The sequence below is a fragment of the Halictus rubicundus genome, chromosome 9 (assembly GCF_050948215.1).
Source record: "Halictus rubicundus isolate RS-2024b chromosome 9, iyHalRubi1_principal, whole genome shotgun sequence".
NCBI classification, from domain to species: Eukaryota; Metazoa; Arthropoda; class Insecta; order Hymenoptera; family Halictidae; genus Halictus; species Halictus rubicundus.
The window spans coordinates 2282005-2304584 of NC_135157.1; the positions used below are offsets into that span (position 1 = coordinate 2282005).

Consider the following 22580-nt stretch of genomic DNA (forward strand, 5'->3'; position numbering starts at 1 on the left):
AAATTAGTCGTCGACATAAATGACCTAGCATGCAGGCGGCGTCGATAAAAATAAGGTTGCTGGCGGAGGATTGAAAGTAAAGTTACACACATAAATTAAAATTTAACATAGGACCTTGAGAATCAGCTTTGTACTTCAAAGTGATCTACCTGTAGAAGTAATAAACCTGTAGATTGTCACAGCACTTCTTTATCAAAACGCTTTGCACCGTTCTAAAGTCGTAGATACCAATATTCCACAAGTATCGAGACTATTGTATTCGGAACTGTTTGGTAAAACGTCGATACTTATCTTCGGGGTGGGGTGAAACGCGTCGCATTTGCGTCAGACTCGTGTTTGCTCCGGTTACGGGACCGGAAATACGCGTACTCGACTAAAAAGTCTAATAAGTTTAATCGCGCGGCCGCAAACGAGCAGTCTCGGGGAAGAAGCGCGATGCTATCAGCGCACGAAACGGGTCGCCTCGGCGAAAGTTCGGTGTGTCGCACGGAAGAAAAATTAATTCTCCGCCGGCGGAGCTTCCTATTATTTTAACAGTCTTGGTGGGCGATAAAGCTATTCGGGGGAAGGGAGGGATGGAGCAACGCAATTATATGGCGGTTACGTGTTCGAAAAAAGGGGGTCGTACACACGAACGACAGATACGTCTGCTCGCTCGTAAACAGAATTTCCTGTCCGATAGAAACCTCCTAAAGAAAGGAAACGACTGACTGCGACTCGTGGAAAACTGGCAGCGAACGGAGGAAACGACCCACCTTAATCCCCGTACGCACTTACGCAAGAACGTGGCGTGAAAACCATCCGGGATGGCCCGGCCGAGGTTGGATCAGCCTCCTACCGGATATAATGGCCGTGAAATGGTCGCTTTAGTATGATTTACGTATCACTTACGCACGGCGATAATGAAAAGATCTATAGGTCCAAGAAATAATGGCCCCTAGTTGTGCCTCCTTACACAGAGTGTCTTTGTATTTATGGCGTATACGATGTTTCTCACCCAAAAAAGTAACCCTGAAATATACAATTTTTTTCTTTCACGCTTCATTTCTGAGGAACACGAGTATCCGTTGAAATTTAAATTGTATTCTATATTATCGGCTTACTTTTCTTTATGTGGACTTACTCTATTTACTGTGGTTATGCTGTGAATAACGGGACACTGTATATATTCGTCCAATAAATTCTGAAATTGTAAGTCGAACTCTAAATCGCAAAAGAAAACGTGCTTATTTCCACTTGCTCCCACCGGTATTGATTCACGATAACGAGAAAATTTATTCGCGTTCATTTATGACGCATCACTACATTTACCAAACTAGTTAAAATGACCGGTATCAAATTTCACATTTTGCCGGTGCTGAAATTATGAAATCATTTTATTGGAGAGAATCGAATAAAATTTATTTATTGCGTTCATATCGCCATGAAAATTATATGACGTTAAAGAATAAATGCAATCCTGCCATTATTAACAATTGGGGGCTTTTTAATCAATTTTTCATTGCCGTCAGCAATGATTTCGTTCGTAAATCATGTCGTCTCGAGTACCATAATCTATTACTGTTTGTCTGGTTTGTTTTTTAAAAGTACGTTATCGAAAACTTATCGATTGGCTTCCGACAGATAAAGTTAATTAAACAACGGCTGATAACTAGTCATGTATGATTATTAGACTGCGGAGTACCTTTGTGCAAGATTTGAATTTTCTAAGACTAAAACTGAACTTCTGACTAATACTGAATGGCAGAAAATAGATGAAAATGTACTTCGTCTTCGTCTTTCAATAACTTTAATAATTCGAAAATTATATTATTAGGTAATATAATCTTTACAGTTTTTCGTTTTAGCTACTCATTTTTCTCGTAAACACATAATCTGCACAGTCCGAAGATTGCTAGTCAATTCTTAGATAATGAAAGACAAACTTCATCGAACACAAATTAGTAGAATGAACCAGTGACTGGTCAGCCAAGCGAAATAAGGCAGGCGCAGATCAGAGAAAAGTAGCAAGGCAGGTTTCTTCCGCTGCGATTATTATTTCCACTTGAATTTGCTATGAAATTTAAACTCGTAGGTAACTGAAATAAATTTCTTTAATATTCTAATCACAAAGTTTTATGAAGTATATTGATACCATGAAAAGCGCCGTGATTCGCTCAGAAGTATCACAAAATTCTTGATTTGATGGCTGTCAATCACCCATTTTGATGAAACTTTACACATTTATACATTACCCAAAAATATTGCCACGTATTTTTTTTATCAAAAAATGTTGAGGGGGTGAAATTACCCTCGAAATGGGGATTCGAAAACTTTTTACGCTTAACAACTCGAAAATTAGTAGTCATGGAACCAAATGATGCAAATGAAAATTAGTCAGATTTTTATGAGTGATTGTGAAGTTTGAGTAAAATCGTAGGTAGCGCAACGATAGCTAAAAACTCGATTAATCGATGCTCCAGTTAAATCTTGTTGTTCTTCGAAGAGGATCTGTTCACGGTGTGGGTAGGACTAGTTTATTTTCTGGCAAGAGGACTACGTTAGATCACACGGCACATATCCCAGAACCGTCGAAAAGATATCCGAATGCTTTGAAGTAGAGCGACCCTAAGAAATTTCGAGGAAACAAGTGAAATCAGATAAATGAAAACGCGCGAAGCGTGTCGCTTACGAGCCGGACGGGTGAATCGCTCCGGGGAAAGCAGCGTGCGCCATTATATCCGCGCTCACGCTAAATCATACTTAAAGCTCCGCGCTTCCGTGGAATTCTTCCGTCCGACCTTCCACTCTATTTCCAACGGCGGCTTTTACTCTCGAGACCGCGGCTCCGGTAACGAGCCTCCGCATCGAGTCGAGGAAAAATTGGATTCCTGAAATTTCAAGGGTGGAATTTTTTAATACGCGCCTCTCGCAAATGTTGCGTCTCTGGTCTCTTTCGAGGAGACTTCAAAGGGCTCCCCGGACCCAAGGGAAAATTCCTGATAAACGAAAACGAGCGAACGAAGAAGAGCTCGACTCCTGCGTCGTTTAATTCAGGAGCGTAATCCGAGCGACGCGTTCAACGACTCGCGGCACACCTGTCTTCGAAGTCGCATGCACCTGCGTGACGTTTTTCTTGGTGCGATTCTTCCGGACGTCATAATTGTTTTAAGGCAAGCGTTTTTTCAAGGGAAAATGTGAAACGATTTTTCACTATTTAGAAATTTTATTCGGTGATGCTGCTGTTGTATGATCTTTTGTCACCTTTCTGAACACTTGGAGATCCCATGCTCGTAAAATGCCTGTGTTTGATTTGCAAAAAATTGAGTTATATGACTTTTGACGCCTTCATTTGAAATGAAATTTATACCGCTGGAAGAGCATTGAAGAGGACAAAATAAATGGTAATCCGATGATACATCCTCTCCCACACAACTTTTTCCTTGCTTGTACTGCAATTTTTACCATCGCGGCAACAAAAAGCATAATGTGACGGAAATGTTCACCTTGATTTTCCATATTTATAATATATTATTATTCGGCCGGCCCTCTCCGCATCTCCCTCCCTTCCCCCAAAGACATAATCCCTTTTAACTTTCGTCAAGATGTACAGGATTATATAGTAAAAAGTTAAAAATTTCTGGGTCAAGGTGAAGTTTAACCAAACAAGGAATTCGGTTATGTAAAGCTTCGATCGAGAATCGATTATTACAATGACTGAAGATGATAAAAATGCTTCTATGGGGAATGTTCGACAAAATTACATTAATTAAACACGCGCTATAACATGGATCGATCCTTCTAACAGATCGTCGAAACGCGCATCGACATTCTTGAAACCACAGTTACGAAACTTCGTAATAAACTTCGTCGCGCTGTCATCGCATAATCGCGGCGTTGTTGAAAATTCGCACAGGGAAAAATGATCGAGGAAAAGTCGAAGCGTTCGATTGCGATCCGCCTTGTCGGTCGAGGAAGAAGACACAGGAGACGACACTTTCGCGTAACGTTCGCTGTATACGCGAAGTACAGTGGCTCACGAAAGTATTCGAACGCTTACGTTTACAAATTTTAATGAATGAAATAAGATGTACTAAACCAATCTGTATGGAACAATTTGGTATCTATAGTAAGGGGGAAGTCTCAAGATTATGTCAGTAAAATTTGAAAAGGATTCAACAACGTAGGCAGAAGTTATGATATATTTATTAGAAGCACGCATAATAGGTGACTCACAAAAGTATTCGAACGCTACATATATTATTACATTATTTAATGTAAATATTTTGTTGGACCACCTTTAGCAGTAACGATGTGTCTCAATCGACGTTCCATACTATAAACCAATGATTTTGTAAAAGTACACTCAATGGAATTCCATACTTCTATGATTTCTTGTTTCAATGCCTCCTTTGAAGTTATTTGATATTTATTTAATATTTTTCCGATTTCAGCCCATAAATTTTCAATTGGATTTATGTCTGGACTTTGCGGTGGAGTAGTTAACATATGTGGTGTGTTATATATGATCCATTCTTTCACAATTCCTGCAGTATGCTTGGGATTGTTATCTTGTTGGAAGTGGAAGTCTTCCAATAATCCTAATATACGGGCACTTTCTTTAAGGTTGTTCCTTAAAATATTTAAATACTTATATTTATCGAGTATTTCATCAATGAATACCAAATTTCCGGTGCCACTTGCCGCAGTGCACCCCCACACCATAACCGATCTACCTCCGTGTTTCACTGTTTGGTGTAAATTTTTAATTTCCAATTCCGTATTTGGTTTTCTCCAAACATAATTTTGACCATCTGAGGCAAAGATGTTAAATTTAGACTCATCCGAAAAGATGACTTTATCCCAGAAAAAATGATCTTTATTGAGATATGCTTTTGCAAAAGCCAGTCTTTTTTTCGATTTACCGCATTAAAAACCGCGATTTACCGCGTTATTAATATATATATATATAACAATATATATGGTTGGCAATATATTTGTGAGTTTAGGAGCGGATATAGTAGGATCTTTTTTTATTTCGCGAATGACAATTTTCTGTTCTCTTTCAGTTAATTTCTTTCGTCGACCTAATCGAGCGTTGTTCGCAATTGTTCCTTCATTTTTTCATTTTTTAATAATATAATGTATTGTAGACTTACTTCTGTTTATAATTTCTGCAATCTCGTTATATGATTTTCCATCCTTATGCAATCGAAGTATCATTTCTCTTTCACACTTTTGTGTTTCTGACTTTTTAGTCTTCATTTTAACTACTACTGTGTACAGTTCTACGTTGCTGTTACGGAAACGATGCCTTAACATCAACTGTACGTACTAATGTTTTCATTTAGTAGTAATGTGTACATTTCTTTCTAAGAAAGATGAAAACATATCAACAGCGTTACAGCGTTCGAATACTTTTGTGAGTCACTTATTACGCGTGTTTCTAATAAGTATATCATAACTTCTGATTACGCTGTTGAATCCTTTTCAAATTTTACTGACATAATCTTGAGACTTCCCCCTTACTACAGATACCAAATTGTTCTATACAGATTAGTTTAGTACATCTTATTTTATTCATTAAAATTTGTAAACGTAAGCGTTCGAATACTTTCGTGAGCCACTGTATATACGCAAATCCTTGGTCGTCTTTGCGTTGGTTCGCGAAGAACTCGAGAAGGGAGGGAAATCGAGACGAACAAACGGCACGAGCAAAAGGGAACGAAAAAAAAACGTCCGCGGACAAGAAACGTGATATTTCAGCCGGTTGGTGAGGGAGGGGTGAGGTCCGGGGGGTGGCGATTAATTGCCAAAATAACTGCAGACACGAGGAATCGTTTAGGCATGGCTCTCGTAACATTGTTTACCGTGGATACAGCCGACTGGAATCTATGTCCCCGTGGACACGCTCGACATAATATACGGGGACAGTTACCGCCCTCGGCGACGTATATTACCCCCCACCTAAGTGGCGCTCTTTCGTTTGTCCCGGCGAACAGCTACGGTGAAATATTCCGCGTGGCTCGTGCCGGACACCAGCATGATTCAAGAGAAGCCGATCGATCGTTTCCGAAACTCATCGACGAGAGAAAACGATCTGTCGTCTTCAGAACCGTCTGCAAATGCGCGCTGATTCCCTTGAGCGTTTTCTACGTCTTTCTGTTAACACGTCGACAGCCGAACACAGTCACCCCCCTCCCCCCAAAATCCCACAAACGCAGTTCAGTCATTGCAATTAAAACTGCTCGGTACAAGCTTGTCACAAGGATTACTTCTTAAACTCCTTTAGATCGTATAAATAAACACGCATAACTTTTGGACCAGTGAATTCCTCGCCTTAAAACTTCGATTTTTGGCATTTTCTCGTGAGAATCTATAGGGTTATAAAGTAAAAAGTTAAAAATTTCGAGGTTGCCAAGATGAAGTTTCATCTTTATGAGACTGACAACTATTTAAATATATAATTTATGCAACAAACATAAAATTGTGTTGAACCAAGATAAAATTTCAAGAATGGAAGTGAGAAAGATAAAAGGGAAGAGGAGGAATGTCTCAAACTTTCAGAAAATATTTAAGCGTTTCCAAGATCGCAAGCACGTTAATTACAAGCGTAATTGCGTTCGTAACTTCGCATACGACCGGCGACGGCCAAGACAACAAGAAATCGATTCGTTTAATCGCAGTCTAACCTTTGACCCTATGCATGGCGAAGCTTCCAAAGAATTCGTACACCGTCTAAAAGAAAAAGGGAAAAACAATAATGTCGCTCGAGCGGCATGCGGATTTGCGCGGAGCTTTATTTTCGTCTCCGTCGCTTGAGCAACACTGACTCGCTTCGCGATGCGCTGGATTTATTGTACGAGGACAAAGTGGATAATTATTATTATTGTCTTAAGCTCCATTAGGAGAACAACACAGCTTTACAATATTATCGTTGTTACAATCGAGTGAACAATTTCTTGCCTTAAATCATCTATGGTGATCATAAATATCATTCATATCATCACTGCAAGTATATTTTTACAGAGACAACGAGTAACAATATAAAAATATAAACGATCCCTACACACTGCCCTGCGATCGCAGGATCACGCCATTTTGCCACAAAATTTAACCAAAGAAGCCTGACATAAAGCCCAAATTAAAAATATATATTTCGTTATATCGATACTGTAACTGTCAAATCGCAACTCCGAAAAGTTTTATCATTGCTGTTGAAGGATCTATCAGATAATCCTCAGCCATGGACTTTAAAAAATTCTGAAATAATGAGTTAACCACAACGAGCCACGCAACGACTAAAACAATACACTATTCCGCGCACGCCACGGTTCTAAACGAAGCACTAAGCTTTCTTGATTAACAGTAAACTGCGACAGTTTCAAGTCATCCGCAAACAGGAAAAATCAACACGCAGTAACAACAACTAAACACACGCCACCTGTGGAAGCTACAAGCTCGCCAGACCCATTCGAAGAACGAGCCACACGAGGTAGTAGTTGCTGTCAGAGATTAAGTTCGACGTTAGAACAATCTGGTGTTAAGACAACTGTGTTCCACATGTCTTCCATGTTAAACTCGCGCCTCGCGCGCGAGATTGGAGGAACCAGATGCGACAGCGTGTTTCTCGATGCCGCCCCGTTCTCGAAATCCGTCGGACGACATCGCCGAAAAATACGGCAAAAAATTCCGAATATGTGTCTCGTCGTAATTCGCGCATGAAGCTCCCTGGCAGGCCGGCTCGTAGACAGGGTTTAAATTGACCGAAGAAAAATGTCGGGCCAGCCGGGAACCGAGACGGATATTAGCCGGAGCGACGAGCTTTTAACGCTGGAATTTTCACGCTCCAGCTATCAACCCCTCCGGTCGACCATCGTCGCGCGGAACGAAACATTCTCACGCTTCTCGGCGCGGCCTCTCTCCTCCCCTGCGACCAATTAATAAAACTCTGTATCCCTTTTTCCATTTTTTTTTTCTGTCCGTGATTCCCGCTCGCAAACGGTCTCCGCCCGCGATACGGTCGCGGGCTTGCGCGCGGAATTCGCTCGCGCACGACCGAGAGTGCTGAATGATGTTCTCGGACATCGTTATGCCGCTTGTCAAGGGGAGGATCGTTGTTTGATAAATTTCGGCCGGTGGCGACGCGAACCTCGGGCAAAATAAGTAAATCGTTTATGTGTCACCGTGAATTTGATCGCTTAACCATCGCGTCAATACCGAAAACGGAGCGAATCTGCGGTGCACGTATCTACAGTCGCGGACAAAAAGATAGGGCTCCACGTTTCCTTGTATTTCCATATGATATCGGAAGAAAATGTTTATTTTAGTGAAAAGTCGATTTTATTTTATAAGGGGGGGGGGGGGATTATGTGTCGTGACTAATACAGCGGTATTCTTCATCTTTGGATCCGAGGAGATTCGTTAAAAAAATGTTGCAACAAGAATTGACCTGGACCCTTTCTTCAAGGTCATGTGTTTTTATCGCATCGCTAGTATTCACCGCGAGGAACAAAAGTCTGAGAGAAAGGTCTCAAGACAGCCGTTCTCTTAAAAAACTGGGAGGGGCAGATTCTACGTGAGAAAATAAGTCGAAACTATAGAATACTTTGGCTTCATATGACGCCTCGTGTTCGAGAAATTAGAGTTAAAAATTTGGCGACCTACCGGTTCTACTTCTTACTAAATGCTAGACAAGCGACCTTGACGGATATTTAAAATCGATTTTCCCCGAAACGACGCATCAAATGAAAAAAAATCTGATATTTTCCACTAACTTTTCTTGTGTAGAATCAGCCCCTGCGCGTTTATGCCATCTTGAGACAGCCTGTAGACGTACGGAATAAAGTAGTTTATGAAACTTTAAAGTCGTTTTCTAAAAGAACGGTTGTCTCGTGACCCATGGTTCCCGCGAGACTTTTGTTTCTCGCGATGAATACTATATGATGCGATAAAAGAAAAATTGACCTTGAAAGGTGTATGATACCACTGTATTAGTCACGACATATAATTTCCTTCCATCCTGTACATGTAGCTGTAAATATCTGTACGAAGAATTATGTACAGTATCCATTTCTAAGAAATGTTATGAAGAAAGACGTTAAACTTTGCAGTCCTGAAGTATAAAATGATAGGACATACTTGTAAATCTGCACAGAAGATGTTAATGTTATAATTAGACTGCGGATGTTTATGTATTTTTCAATTTTTGTAGTACAGTTTTGAGAAAGTGGATTCAAATAAATTATTATTTTCCGCATTAAGATCCGCAGTCTAGTTACAATATATCGGGATAAATAAAACACTGTCCACGAATGGTCTGGTAGCCATAAATACACTTACCCTGCATGCTGAACTTGATCCCATCTCTAGTTACGAGGTGCACAAATTAACAATCCCGTTCTGACGTCGTCGTCTTTCTCGTTACCGCGCTTCATTTCTGCCGTATTAAAGGAGAATTAAACAGAGGGGCGGTGACGACGGAGACGCGGTGCATATGAAAAATCACCGTCTGACTCCTCGGAGGGAAAGGATATTACGATTGTTACGTTTTTCCTGCTGGAATCGTAAATCTTCCGCCGCGACCCCGACTTGCTTCTCCAGGGGTTTACAAGTCCCGGCTTGCAGTCTCGTTTACGCACAGAGTTTTCTCCGACCGATGAGGGGACCATCTCCCGCGTCCTGCCGTTATTTTGCGATCCTCCAGTTAGACCGGGGAGCTTTCGCAAGACAGATTACATTACAGCTCCGACAATATTCGAAACGACACTGCTTTACATTCGACGCCTATCGACGTCTAACGACAGCCGGATGACAAATGTCTTTCAGGAAAGCTAATGACTTTCTTACGGTTCTTGTTCACAATTCATTGATGAGACGACCCTTTTCCAGCTCTCTCCCTTCGCTTCATTCTTCAGCATGTCGACTGTCAAACAATCACCCCTGAATATTTCCGCAGAGTCAAGTAATTTAGTCGTTGCAATCAAAACTGCAATGGTTGATTCTCTTGAACTCTTTTAGATCATACAAATCCTAATGAAGTTCTGTTTAACCAAATTATGAAGAGAATTAATATTTAAAACTAAACGGAGATTCGTGTCAGACACTTATGACTGACATTACAGTCAACCTAATTTTCTGTATTTTTTATTATACAAATTATTAACACTTTGACTCATAACATCGAACAAACATGAAGAGTTAAATCTTCAAGTGCATAGCCATTTGGTAAAGCAATTATTGTTTCCAGTGCAGCAAGCACATCTTCGGAAGCTTCACAACAGCTTCGGAAAATCGAAGTTTTGAAACTCTTCATCTTATTTTTGTATTCCCTTTTGACAAATGAATTGGATCTTCCGACTATACTAGTACACTGCGGATTTGTATGCAACTACTAAGTTGTTAGTTGCAGCAGACAGGAATATTTTTACATTCTACGGATGTTTTTACGTCTTCATACTTCACCTTCTCACTTTCGTCATAAACTGAGTCCGTCAATAGTAGTCTGGCAATAAAGCAGGACGTTAATAGCGTTTATCCGTTTCTTTCTGGTTTTCGTGTCTGCCAATCGCCTAATTAGCTCTCGCTCCTTTTTGCCTTATTTCACGTTTATCGGATTAACGACGTCCCTTATTATACGACGTTCTTCCGCTAACGCAATTTACACTTCACACCTCATTAACACCGTGCTCGGAGATATACATAAGAGGTACGCTTTACTATTATAATTATTAATATTCAGTTCAACTGCCGAGGCTGGAGGCGATCCATCTTACTTGAGAGCGGCCGCTTCCGTGGCCAGCCGTCGCCCAATAAAACGATACCCCGCGATAAACCTTTCGAAGCCAATTAGGAGCTAATTGATTTTAACTGTAAATCTATGAGCCCGATTCCTCCGACCTGGCCGGTTTCATGGGATTGCGGTTAAGACGGGCCTGGGGACTTCTGCCAAGCAGCCAGTTGTTCCCGATAAATTTACGATGACTACACTCCCTTTTCTTGCGCTCGTTCTTCTCTCTTCTCCTCGCGCTGCTGACTCTCGATCGTACTGCGTCATCTGTCCCTCCCCCCTACCCCCTGTGCATCTCGCTTCTGGAAAACCTTTTGCCTTCTTTTCCCCGTGGCTTCGCTCCCGGCCAATAAAAATCGCTTTTCGCTCATTAGCTGGAGAAACGAATCCGTTTCGAGATGCTTAGAGAAGAATTATTGGAAAAACCTACTGCGGGTCTCACTTATTTTTACGTACCCGTTCAATTCTTATATCAATGATACCTTATTGCTATCAGCTCCCATAGAGTTTGTGCGATCACGACGTTCCTGATTCACATTCGTTCACATGATTCGGGGGTGTCGCTTTCTTGCGTAAAATTTTCCAATTAAAATGAAAGTTCACTCTGTTCGTGTTTGCAGTTTGTATTCAAATTTTTTTAAAAGCGTTTGTACCTCTTCGAGATTTTTGCAAGGCTAGAAGCTTACCAATTTAAACCAGATCCTATTTTTCAGAGAAAGGATTTGGAGATATTCGAGACTCCGTACCAGAAATAGTTTGCTCGATTTAATGCAAACTTTGATTCATATGTTCATACAGTTTTGTACAACAAAAATATTTGGCTACAACTCAATTGTACTCGTGTGTATTTAAACGCTTCGAACATTGTTTAAAAATGTGAAAACTTTTTACCTCACTCGAAAATTACAAAATTTCGAAGGCCCGTAATTTCTAAACAAATTCTAAACCGGTAAAATGATGACTTAAACCCCCCCCCTAATTTCACATGGACTACTACATATTTCATTTAGAACAAAATCGCCGATGATGACGTCAGTGATCGACTTGGCATGGAAGACTCTTAGGTTTTCTTATTGGGGGATCGCTGGAAAAGGATTACGAAAAGTAGTGATTCTTTGAAATTCTTTTTCAGCAAAGCTTACGGTTTATTGGTACGAACGGTGCATACATGTTTTCACTACGAGTGCCGTTTTTTCATCGCTAGATGGAGAACAGTGTAGAGCGAACGGTTGACGGTGAGGGTGGTTTCCGTGAAAGGAAATGGCCTTTAACTGCGAACAAGAAGCGGATATAAGAATTCCGGGGGTTACCGGAAGGGCTCAGATTTTACGATACTCACCGCATCCTAGAAACGGAACGCAAACCTTTCCCGTAGGGCAATCGCTGTTCTTCTCGCAGGATTTATCCGCTTCCCGTTTGCGTCTGCTGTCTGGGAGGTTCAAGGTTACGACCTCGGACTCGTCCTAGTGTTTCAAGAAAATTATCCACCATTAGACAATTTAATTCCACGGCGAGGGTAGATCTATTGCCGTTCCCGAGGTAAAGCAAGAAATAGGGGACGTTGCGTCCGAACGGGGGATGAATATATCTCCTTCCTGATTTAAGGGTGTTGCACAGGGCGCCGTTTGTTGCTCGAAGCAGCACTCAATTTGGATATTGAAAAAGTATGGATTTTTAACACATTCGCTGCTACATCAGTGTACATAAAAATCGTACAAAATATTAAGCTGCGTGGAAAGTTACGTTTTGACGAAAATAATGATACTATTTTTAAACAATGACTATTATTGGTTTATTAATGTATCTTTTGATTATTCTACTGTGCATTGTAAAACAATCGATACAAATATTATTTTCAGTGTATTCTTGATTAGTTTTTATTCAAACAGATCGAACTTTCTATTTAACGTTGTTAGACCTGAAGAATCAAAATGAATCACAACATTTAATCTGCATCTTTCAAGTGTTGACAAAAGATATTGATTTTCACCCGATTCATACATGGGCATTGTGTAGCAGTCAACGTGTTAAATTCTATTTATAACTACTACAACACTACAAGCCTGCATTCTTGACTCGTGCAATATTATTCGAGCAGAAACCTGAGCGATGAATCATCTTGACTATGGTTAGTTGCGAAAGCTTGTAGAACTTTGTCACTATACATTATTCACCATTTGTCCTATGAAATACTGTTTAAAACAAAAACTGTATTATACTAAGTGCTGCTTGTAATTTGGTAATTAGTTTTTCGTAAAATTTCTTTGTTTTGTGAGGAATTACATTGTGATTAATAGATGTTTTGATAAACGCGGTTATCGATCAAATAATTCCAAGAAACTCTGTACTGAAATATTATAAATTATTAATTAAAAGACCTAGTGTTCTGCGAAAATCTTTCTATACAACTGTCTTGAATAACGCTAAATTCCGAATAAATGAATGTCCGAGGTGTAACTCTAACTGCACCTGATATTTCGCTGATAAATATTAATTTTCTACCTTGTAACTAATACTCTTAAGCTATGTTCACACCGAAGCTTTTTGTCGCTTCCTGTTGCCTTCTTTTTTGTTTACCTAATAAAAGCAGAAGAAGGCAACAAGAGGCGACAGAAAGGTGTTTGATGTTGCTTCAGTGTTGGCACAGCTTTAGACTTTCTGAGAATCGAAGAGTGGCTAAATAATTGAGCCGTTTATTTTGAAAGTGGCCCAAGTCCATTTATACTTAAATTGAGATATTTATTATTGATAATGTCCGAAGGCAGTGATGAAGGTAATTTTAATTAATTAGTATTTAACAAGTTAATCTGAATTTTACAAAAAACGGTGCTTAACAAATAGCTTCAAGCGTCCTAAAACATGTTAAAAATTTAAGAAGTGAAACACATTATAGCTTACAGTGATATGTCTGCAGGACAAAATAGAAGCATTAAAGTAGCTTTAATATGGCTAAAAATTGTCCAAACTGTTGATAATAATGTGGAAATCATAGTTTTTACCAAATGATAGAGATTTTGGCGTGGTAGAAATGTCATTAAAAAAAATGATTTACTGTTTGTCCCCCAAGATTATTATAATATTATCAAAAAGTGCCGGAAAGGTAATAACTTTATTGTAAATGAAATGATCAGAAGACGCAATTTTTAAAAGGGTAAAAAATTCTAACGGAGAATCAATAAACTGGTTAAAAATATGTTGGATGCGTTTTGTCAGAAATGAACCGTATAAAATTTTTAAATGAGAATGAAAATTTTAAAGTCCTGGATTTATTACCACGTCGGGGTAGACCAAGAAAGTTCGAATATATTGTATTGACACCACTGTATAAAAATATCAGACAAATTACAACAGCAAAATTCAAGGACATAGTGGACCTACTACGATATATACCACCGGAACATCATGATTTCTTCAAATCCCTTTCACACACACAAAATTTAGATGAGCAGTAAATTGTTTTGTAATTTATGTAGTTAAAAAATGTTTTGAATCGCATAAATTATGTTTTTGCAGTGTTGTAAAGATGTATAAAATAAATTGAGTATTGTTTTTTTTTTCGATTTGAAGCATCTCAAATTATGTTGAATGGACTTGGGCTCCTTCAAATTTTATAACGAATCTGGTTGTTAATTTTGAAAGTGGCCTAACTCCATTCTTGGTAAGAAAACGCATATTATTCACTTAATAATTGCCATTATTTTAATAGAAACTATAAATTTAACTCCTTTAGATACACTTAAGCAGTATAACTCAGTAGTATCCTGTACATATATTTTTAATTGCATTGAAACACAAACCCTTATATATCTCAATTTAAGTATAAATGGACTTAGGTCACTTTCAAAATAAACGGCTCAATTGTCTAAAAGACATAATCATAGAGGTTGCTGATCCTTAAGTAGCACAAAGAATTTCAGAAGTCCTAGCATGTCAGAAGCAAACGAAAATGGTCACGGGGAGCCTAACTTCTGCCCTAGCAGGGGAGCTAATGATCTCCAAGTCGCCAACAGATCTACAGAGCGGTACAGGTTTGGCGTCCCTAAGTTACAATCCGGGTCGCTTTCAAGCACGGTTAAGGCTTGGAGAGCACTGCGATATCTCTTAGCAAAGAATCGTGTCGGTTTTGTTACTCACTGAATCTCCACTGCGATCCCCTAAGTGGATTACGTGGACCTCTGGGTCGTCCTGCGGATGGAGGACCAAGGACGATTAGAACGTGATCGCGATTTACAAGAAACGACTGAACAACGCGTTTGTTCGGTATGGCTAGCTCGTATCTCCGTACCTTGTCGTCCTTAATGATGCACCTGGTGGCCGAAACGGCGCACACGAACAGCAGAACGAGAAACAGCCGGCTCATCTTTGAAGGCTACGCCTCGGGAACGTTTGCCGATCGTGTGTCGAGAGCCGCTCTTTATACGCTAGAGAAAAACCGCTCTCGTGAAACCGCGCGCCGCATGTGTTATCTTGGCCGTAAAGTCGCGGCCATTAGCGACGGGAAAAATTAAATTCTCAATTGCACCGTAGATTATGCGCGGCTCGCTCCGTGTTTCCGCGTTAACGAGCTGGTTCGCGGAATCGTCGCCGTTGTCAGGCGGTCGCGCCCATTTTTTCCGCATGGAGATCGGCTCGGGATTCGCGAGCGGAACGAAGATACTCGATATCGTAAACTGCTGTCCGGGGAGCCGGGGGTCCCGGTCGGTTCATTTTCGCGTCCGGTCTTTATCTAAATTGGAAAAAAACAGAATAGCTCTGTAAAATGTAGTGCCGTGATTGCGCGCCACGGTTTATGAGCTGTTGTCAGAGGTTACACGACGCGCGGTGCGAAATTCGCCAACCTATTCATCGATTGTCCATACCCTTGCGAATCGAACGTTGTGTTGTAGTCCGATCGGCACGGGCGCGACGAGAGCGACGCGCTCGACCCGTTCCCGTGATCCTCCTCGCAGTTAAGCGTGGTAATTGCCTGTGTTCATTAGGGCGATTGTGACGGGTGATCGATAACGTTACGCACTTAATTAAAATTATGCTGGATTATTCTACTGGCGCAAATTCTGCTGATTACTCGTCGCAAATGATTTTAGTGTTTTTTCACGGGTGTTTATAATTCTTTGTGGAACTCGTTGTTAATATCTTCTAGGGCATCTGTGGTTTCCTGTGGGGACTAAATGTACCATTTGCTTTGCAAATTATTTTTCTTGGAAAACTACTTTGAGGCTTCTTAATATCTGTTGCCGATTTAATGGTTTCTTGTTCTGCATCTCGTACTCGAAGAATTAGCAAACATTCAAAAAAGTAGAAAGTAAAATAATTGAGACAACTAAAGTTCAACCAATAAATTCAGCCGGCATTACAATAAACATAAAAAAGAATATCAGTCAACGTGTTAAAAATTAATTTTTGTTGTAACATATCATATGCCAAACTTAATTAGATTCTATGGACAATTTTCAAACCACACTACTGTCGCTGGAATGTGCCATTTGCGGACCACACTAATTAGTACGCTACGATTAGTATTTCTATGTCATTTGTTTTCCGTTTCTTGTTTTGTTTTTTTTAATAATAATCCGTAGACCGCATGATTGCCACAAAACGATGGTTGGTTGCCGCGTGATTGCGCCGTCGCGTCGCGTTGCTAAAATCGGGCATTCACGAACCAGTCTAATCAATATTTTATGATTAATATTCCTATTATATTATTGTATTTTATTGTATATGTGAGTCTTTTTGTGGCAACCGTGTCGTTCAAAAGTGGTCCATGTGCGTCAGGCCTAAAAGTAATAACTTAACTGTGGATCTCTGTGCAAAATAAAAATGTTCTGCATTCATTACGAAAAATTGGAGACATATAAAAAGTTCTATCGTTCACTTTTTAACTGAGTGACTTCACGTGAAGACAAATATAATAAAATAGACAATAATAAAATAATAGACAATAAAATAGACATAACAAAAATTGGTGTTCAAGTTTGTACTATTTATTGTTGTTGTATAGTTTACATTTGAAGAATTATTTCTTGAATTAAGAAGAAAATGAAAAACTTTCGACAGATGATAACAAAAACGAGTTAACTCGTCATCCCCAGTTAAAACGTTAATAATTTTAAGAAGTTGACAGTAATTCAACGATGTGCCTGAATTTTCGTTATACTTTTACTGTTTTAAATTGCACCTACGTAATTTTGTTGTAAATGTATCAAATCAGCAGTCTAGTAACAACTATAGCAGATCTTAATAGTCCTCTGTAAAAGTTTAAGTATTTCGACCCAAATAAAAATGTTGACAAAATCCAACCAGAATAAATTCTCAATTTTTATGTTCTATCCACGGTGTCGTATTTGCTGTGGGCCACAATAGAAAATTACGAAACGAAGATTCCACTGGATCCACCATTTTCTGAAGGATCTTGCACATCCCCAAAAACGTTTCATCTTGCTGATAACAACTATCATTTCGTGGCAGTCGCGTGGTACAAAAAGGTTCTAAAGTTAGATCTAGATCTTGATCTAGATTGGATAGATTCCTATGCATTCATAACAAAAATGTGTAGATGGAACACAAAGCAGAGAAAATGTCAGAACAATTCAAGTATTCCATTTTATTATTCGTAACCCATTAAAATCATTGAGACATTAATTTCTATGCAGTTTCCATTTCTTACATTCGATGTATCACAATTTAACATGAAAATGATCTGCAATCCGGTAACAACTATAACGGACCTTCTCTAAGTATTTAAGCGCCTCGATGGAAATAAAAATGTTAATTTCGACACCACCACCAATTTCCCGTTCGCTTTCTACACGAAGTGTCACATTTGCGATGTGCCACATTCAAAAATTCCGCAACGTCCGCTGCACTCGATGTCTCCATTTTCTGAAGTGTTTCGCGCATCCCCGGAGCGGTTCATCTCGCCAGAACAGGAGCGGCGAGCGGCGAGAGTCCGTTGTATCGACCGCGTTTCAGCGGAATATAAAAATTGCTCGGCGGTATTACGACGTCCCCGTTCTACGTGACGCTTTATAGCCGGATGTCTCCGGGAGCGGAATTAATTATGTATGCCCTGCAGTGTGGTGGTAGTTGCGGGACACGCGGATGCGGCGGGAGTTTCGCGGACGTTTTAGCGGCGCGTAATAGTCCTGATATTGGAAACTCGTTCGCCCATTCGGGCAACGGCAACGGCAACGGTTCGACCCGGCAGTGTGTGTATGAATATGGTCGGTCGATTCGCGAATAACGAGAGTGTAGAGGGACACAGTCGCGTTTGCATAACCGGCGACGGAGACGGAGACGTCGTAGTTACGGGCGACTCGAAACTAGGCGGCCCTTCGACGGACACTCGACGTGACCGGAGGTTCTTTGTTCGCTTGATTACCGAACACCCTGGAAACTAGTCATTAGCTTAGCAAATAGAGAAACATCTCTCTCTCTCTCTCTCTCTCTCTCTTCTCTCTCGTCGTCGGCGACCTTCGTGGAGAAAGCTGGCGACGCGAATATCCGCGACGCGTTCCCTCGTTAACTAATTGAACGCTGTTAATTTACTCGCGGCTATCCCAAAGGCGTCCCCTTTCGCCAAACCTCCGCTAACGTTGTTTGCCCGACGCCTCTCTCGTATCGCGGGCTGCAAAAGCGGTCGTTCGTCTTTCTTGTCATCGACACCGTTGACGAGACGAGCGGCTTTTCAACCGGCCCGAGCTTCTTTTCTCGGGTCGGAACACCGGACTATTTCGAGCAACAAGCCGCGCGATTAGGCTCGATCCCACGGCCGCGCGAATCTAAATGCGTCGACGAAAAGGCTCGAACGCCTAATCCGGGGAAGAAAAAGAGACGCGTCTCCGGGAAACCATGCGCGGAACAGGCCAAACGACGCTTGGCGATACAACTCGTGGCCACGCGTTTAAACGGTCGACTCGGCGTCGGACACGCGCGCGAAAATAAATCGAAGGAAAAGGCGTCGAATTCAGCAAGATCGTTCGTCAGTCGCTTATATTTAGACCGTGACTGCGCCTCGCATACTCGCAACGACTATTTTTCCTGTCCCGCTTTCCCTACGTTGGCCCCCCTGGCTTTCCGTGGCGGTTGTTGCACGCTTCTTCCGCCTGGCGATCCATCTTACTCCCATCGCATCGGCGTACTTTTTTTTTTCTCGATATTAATGTCGCCGCGGAATGCTGATGCGAGGAGACGATCGAGATAGGCGACGTCTCGCGCCGGAGATTAATAAGGTCGGGTCCCGACGGTCGGTGCAACGAAAAATGCAAAACGGAAGATTGCTGCGAAATATATAAGCTTGCTCCTTGCGTATCGATCGCATTGTCTGCGGGATTGGTAAATGTGGTTAAAACTGGTCGTATTGAATATCACGTATCGTTTTACAATATAATGGTTTACAAACTACAGCGAGAAGCAAAGTTGAACCTATGTAACCGTGTTCCCAGAGCATCGTTATTTATGACGACATTATGATACCACTGAAAACTTAAGGGGAATGATGTTCGGTTGAACTTAAGAATTTATGAACATTTCAATATGTTATTCCCGATTCAATTAAAAATACTAACCGAGAAATATATTAAATATTATTTGAGAACCTTGGACCTGATAGATGCAAATTGTTTTGGCACATTTGTTACTAGATTTTTACAATATTCTCGAGATTTTATTAATTGTTTCAGAGAAGGTGGTGATATTTTTTATTTAATTGCCCTTCCGAAAAAGCTCATACTATTCGATTTAAGTCTAGGCTTTGCGTTGGTCAATTTAGACTTTTAAATACATTGCTGAGAATGTAACCATTCCTACACTATTTTTTATGTTGGTTTCAGATCTCAATCGTGTTGAAAACCAATACTCTTATCTTCGTCTGGCATATTTTCAATTGTTTCTGACAATTATGTCCGCAATATTTCTGTGTACGATCACTGGTTGATTCATCTTTTAACATGACACAGTAACATAACGATACACAGTGAATTCTCGATATATGTCAACAACACGGGTCTTGCCAGTTTTATGTTTACACTCCTCGGTGTCCGAGGCCTCACGAGCTTCGTGAACCCTCACGGGGTATAACCCATTACCGCGGGGATAATTCCGCGACATTTATCATGCAGGCCTTGGCGACATACAATAGAGAAATCACTGTATCACGTGAAACAACTCCTTATCATGAGTTCACAACCATCAATTTTTAAATTCCCTTACACGATTCATTATTGCATCAAATGAGCGATACAAAAATACAATGCTTTCAAATTAAGAGATCAATTTGAGAAATTATGTTCCCGAACCTGATGTTCCCAATTGTGACTCGGGTCCCGAAATCCTCGGGTACCCGAATATATTTATGGGTCGGACAAATTTTCGGGGTCCCTTCCGACCCGACTCGAGGTTCGGATACCCGAAATTTCGGGATCCAGCATGCCCCTACTAATTTTGCATTTTACCTTTCCGGGCACCCGCACACTCCTAAATGAGAGTCTTTCGATATTCCGCGACTGGTGTTTCTCCTGTTGCGCTCGGCGGGGTCCATTAGCACCTGAGCTCGGCCACAATCAAATACAGTCGACAGTGTCGTGTCGAGCTCATTCGAGGGGAGAAGGGCGTTTGTTGGCCGCGCTCGGTTGGCTCTGGAATTAATATTTCATGCGGGCGTGAACTTTATTCCCGACTGTCTGGCCGACGGGCGGCAATCGGCGAGCCGAACCGAATAACTGGTTACAATTTCGATTGTCGGCGTAATCCGGTTCGCCGGGGATTATAAGTTAAAATTTTACAGACTGATTACGGTCGTCTCGAAAGGCTCGAAATTATTTAATACCGATGCCTCGCGCAAAATCCTGGGACGGTGGTCCGCGATTCATCGGAGGGGCGAAGCGGGGTGGCAATGTATGGCGTGGCTGTTATTGATATTGATTTCGTTGGAAGCGTGTACAAGCCGGCACGATTCGAATCGTGGGAAAGTAGCTTAATTGGGACGACTATCTCCCCAGTCAAAGAGATAGCGACCAGCATTTCATGATGCACTTACGTAACGATTAAACCGCGTACATAGGCCACGAGGATACGTTCGAGGCACATCGTTAACGATGAAACTAATGCGGGACGGAAATTGAGCGGCCTGGTCGATGGGATTCCCTCATCACGTTCCGAGGAGGCTAGGCCTCTTTCGCCGTGTGCATCCTACCATCTACGTGCGATATCTCGGCGCTCTAATAAGGAAACCGCCTTGACTTGCCGCTTATCAGTACATTGTATCGAAAGAGCGCCACCGTGATTGTCTCTAATCTGTATTACGTTATTAAATCGATTAAGCCCGGCTGCCAGGCTCGATAGCTGGCACAGCCTTTTCCCGGATTACTCGAACCTACACGGATAATTGATAACGTTCAACGGTTCTTCCTACTCGCACACGTTACAACGACGACGTCCTCTTCGACGATCCTCGATATCCTCGAGCATCATCACGCAGTTTCCTGCGCTGCGTTCGTTTACGCCGCAGAAACCTGTTAGCTGGGCTCAAACGCCGTCGAACAAGGTCGACGATCACTCTAATCATAACTCGAAGTGGTGCTTTGGTGAGTTATAACAAACAGGATGATCGGAATAATTGGTTCCTGTGGAGTTTTCGAGGTTTACACTTGGCTTCTTATATATGTTCAGAAATAAAGACTTTTAAAAGCACGTCTCCACAACTACAGTAAAGTCTTGATCTAAGCCGAACGGAGCCACGCGATCTTAGTTCGCCTATCCCCCCCCCCCCCACTAGGGAGTATACCCCGCGACGGACCAAGAAGCTCGAGCCGCCTTGGTCGCCGAGCAGTGTAAAGTGTAAACATGCCGCGTAATCCGATACCGAGTCGGGTATATCGGTGTGAACCACTACTAATTCAATTACAAAATTTCTTTATTTTGCATTATTTTTTTATGGGAATTTCACCAACTTGTGTGTGGCATTTTTCTGATTAAAATGTCACTACACACGATATAATTTGAACTGTATTTAGTGGTTTAGTTGACGGTATATAGTGCGCCTTCGGTCGCGCAGTCTGTGTTTACAAGCGCTGTGCTTTTCTACGTTCGGCGCGGTCGACGCGGTCACAAGAAAATAGCCCTACGCGATCTATGTCACAGCACGGACCCGAGGATTAGACTTACATCAAAACTGTACCGTACTCCACAGAATCGCTCCTCCACAAACTTAGAGGATTAGGAGATTAGTGTTATCATCTTTTTTTAATGTGGTGCCAATGTTAATTACAAATAAAAATTATAAATAAGTAAATACGTCTAAGAATAACCACAAGTTGTCAAGCAATATGGGGAATAAGTTATCTATATAACTTACAGATAATGTGCTAAGATATTAAGTTATGATGTGGGGTTGGTGTATAAACGTGGAGCCATTTCAAAATCCATGATCTCGCAGTAGTGGTCGAGCAGCGCAGGAGAAAGTTCGCATAAGCGATCCAATTCGACACGACTAGACTGCGGATTTTTATGCAAAATATAAATTTTCTAAGTCAATTCTAAAAAAGTTGAAATTATATAAAAATGTATCTGAACATTTCAACATTTTGAACATTTGAATAAGTTGTGCACAGTGTAACGGTGATCTTAAATTCTTCTAACGTCTTCACAGTTTAGTACGCTACCTATTCGTTTTTGTCGTGAAAGCATAAAATCCTGTGATTAGCATCGAATGGCGGTCCCTAAATCCATTAGGCGTATTTGTGGTGGTAATAGATTCGTGTGTACCGTTGGAATGTCAGTTTTGGACCAACGCGTCTCCCAGAGAGGTTTGCTCGAG

The 22580-nt window shown here is 41.1% G+C and overlaps 2 protein-coding genes across 2 annotated transcripts in view; one reads left to right on the top strand and one right to left on the bottom strand.

Moving 5' to 3' along the window:
- Nucleotides 1-22580, top strand: part of LOC143357173 (uncharacterized) — a 605892-nt gene that overhangs the window by 232585 nt on the left and 350727 nt on the right. The window lies entirely within an intron of this gene.
- On the bottom strand, nt 11890-15206 carry LOC143356912 (uncharacterized). The gene is made up of 4 exons (XM_076792961.1): nt 15054-15206; nt 14903-14953; nt 12108-12231; nt 11890-12039 (listed from the first exon to the last, which is right to left on the bottom strand). Exons 1-4 carry the CDS (start codon nt 15126-15128, stop codon nt 11969-11971), a joined length of 321 nt encoding a protein of 106 aa, XP_076649076.1. The 5' UTR covers nt 15129-15206; the 3' UTR covers nt 11890-11968.

Coding starts and splice junctions, on each gene's coding strand:
- LOC143356912 (XM_076792961.1), bottom strand. CDS start 15,128: ATGAGCCGGCTGTTTCTCGTTCTGCTGTTCGTGTGCGCCGTTTCGGCC. Junction 12,232..14,902: donor GGGATCGCAGTGGAGATTCA/GTGAGTAACAAA, acceptor TTGAAACACTAG/GACGAGTCCGAGGTCGTAAC. Junction 12,040..12,107: donor CGTTCCGTTTCTAGGATGCG/GTGAGTATCGTA, acceptor TCTTGTTCGCAG/TTAAAGGCCATTTCCTTTCA.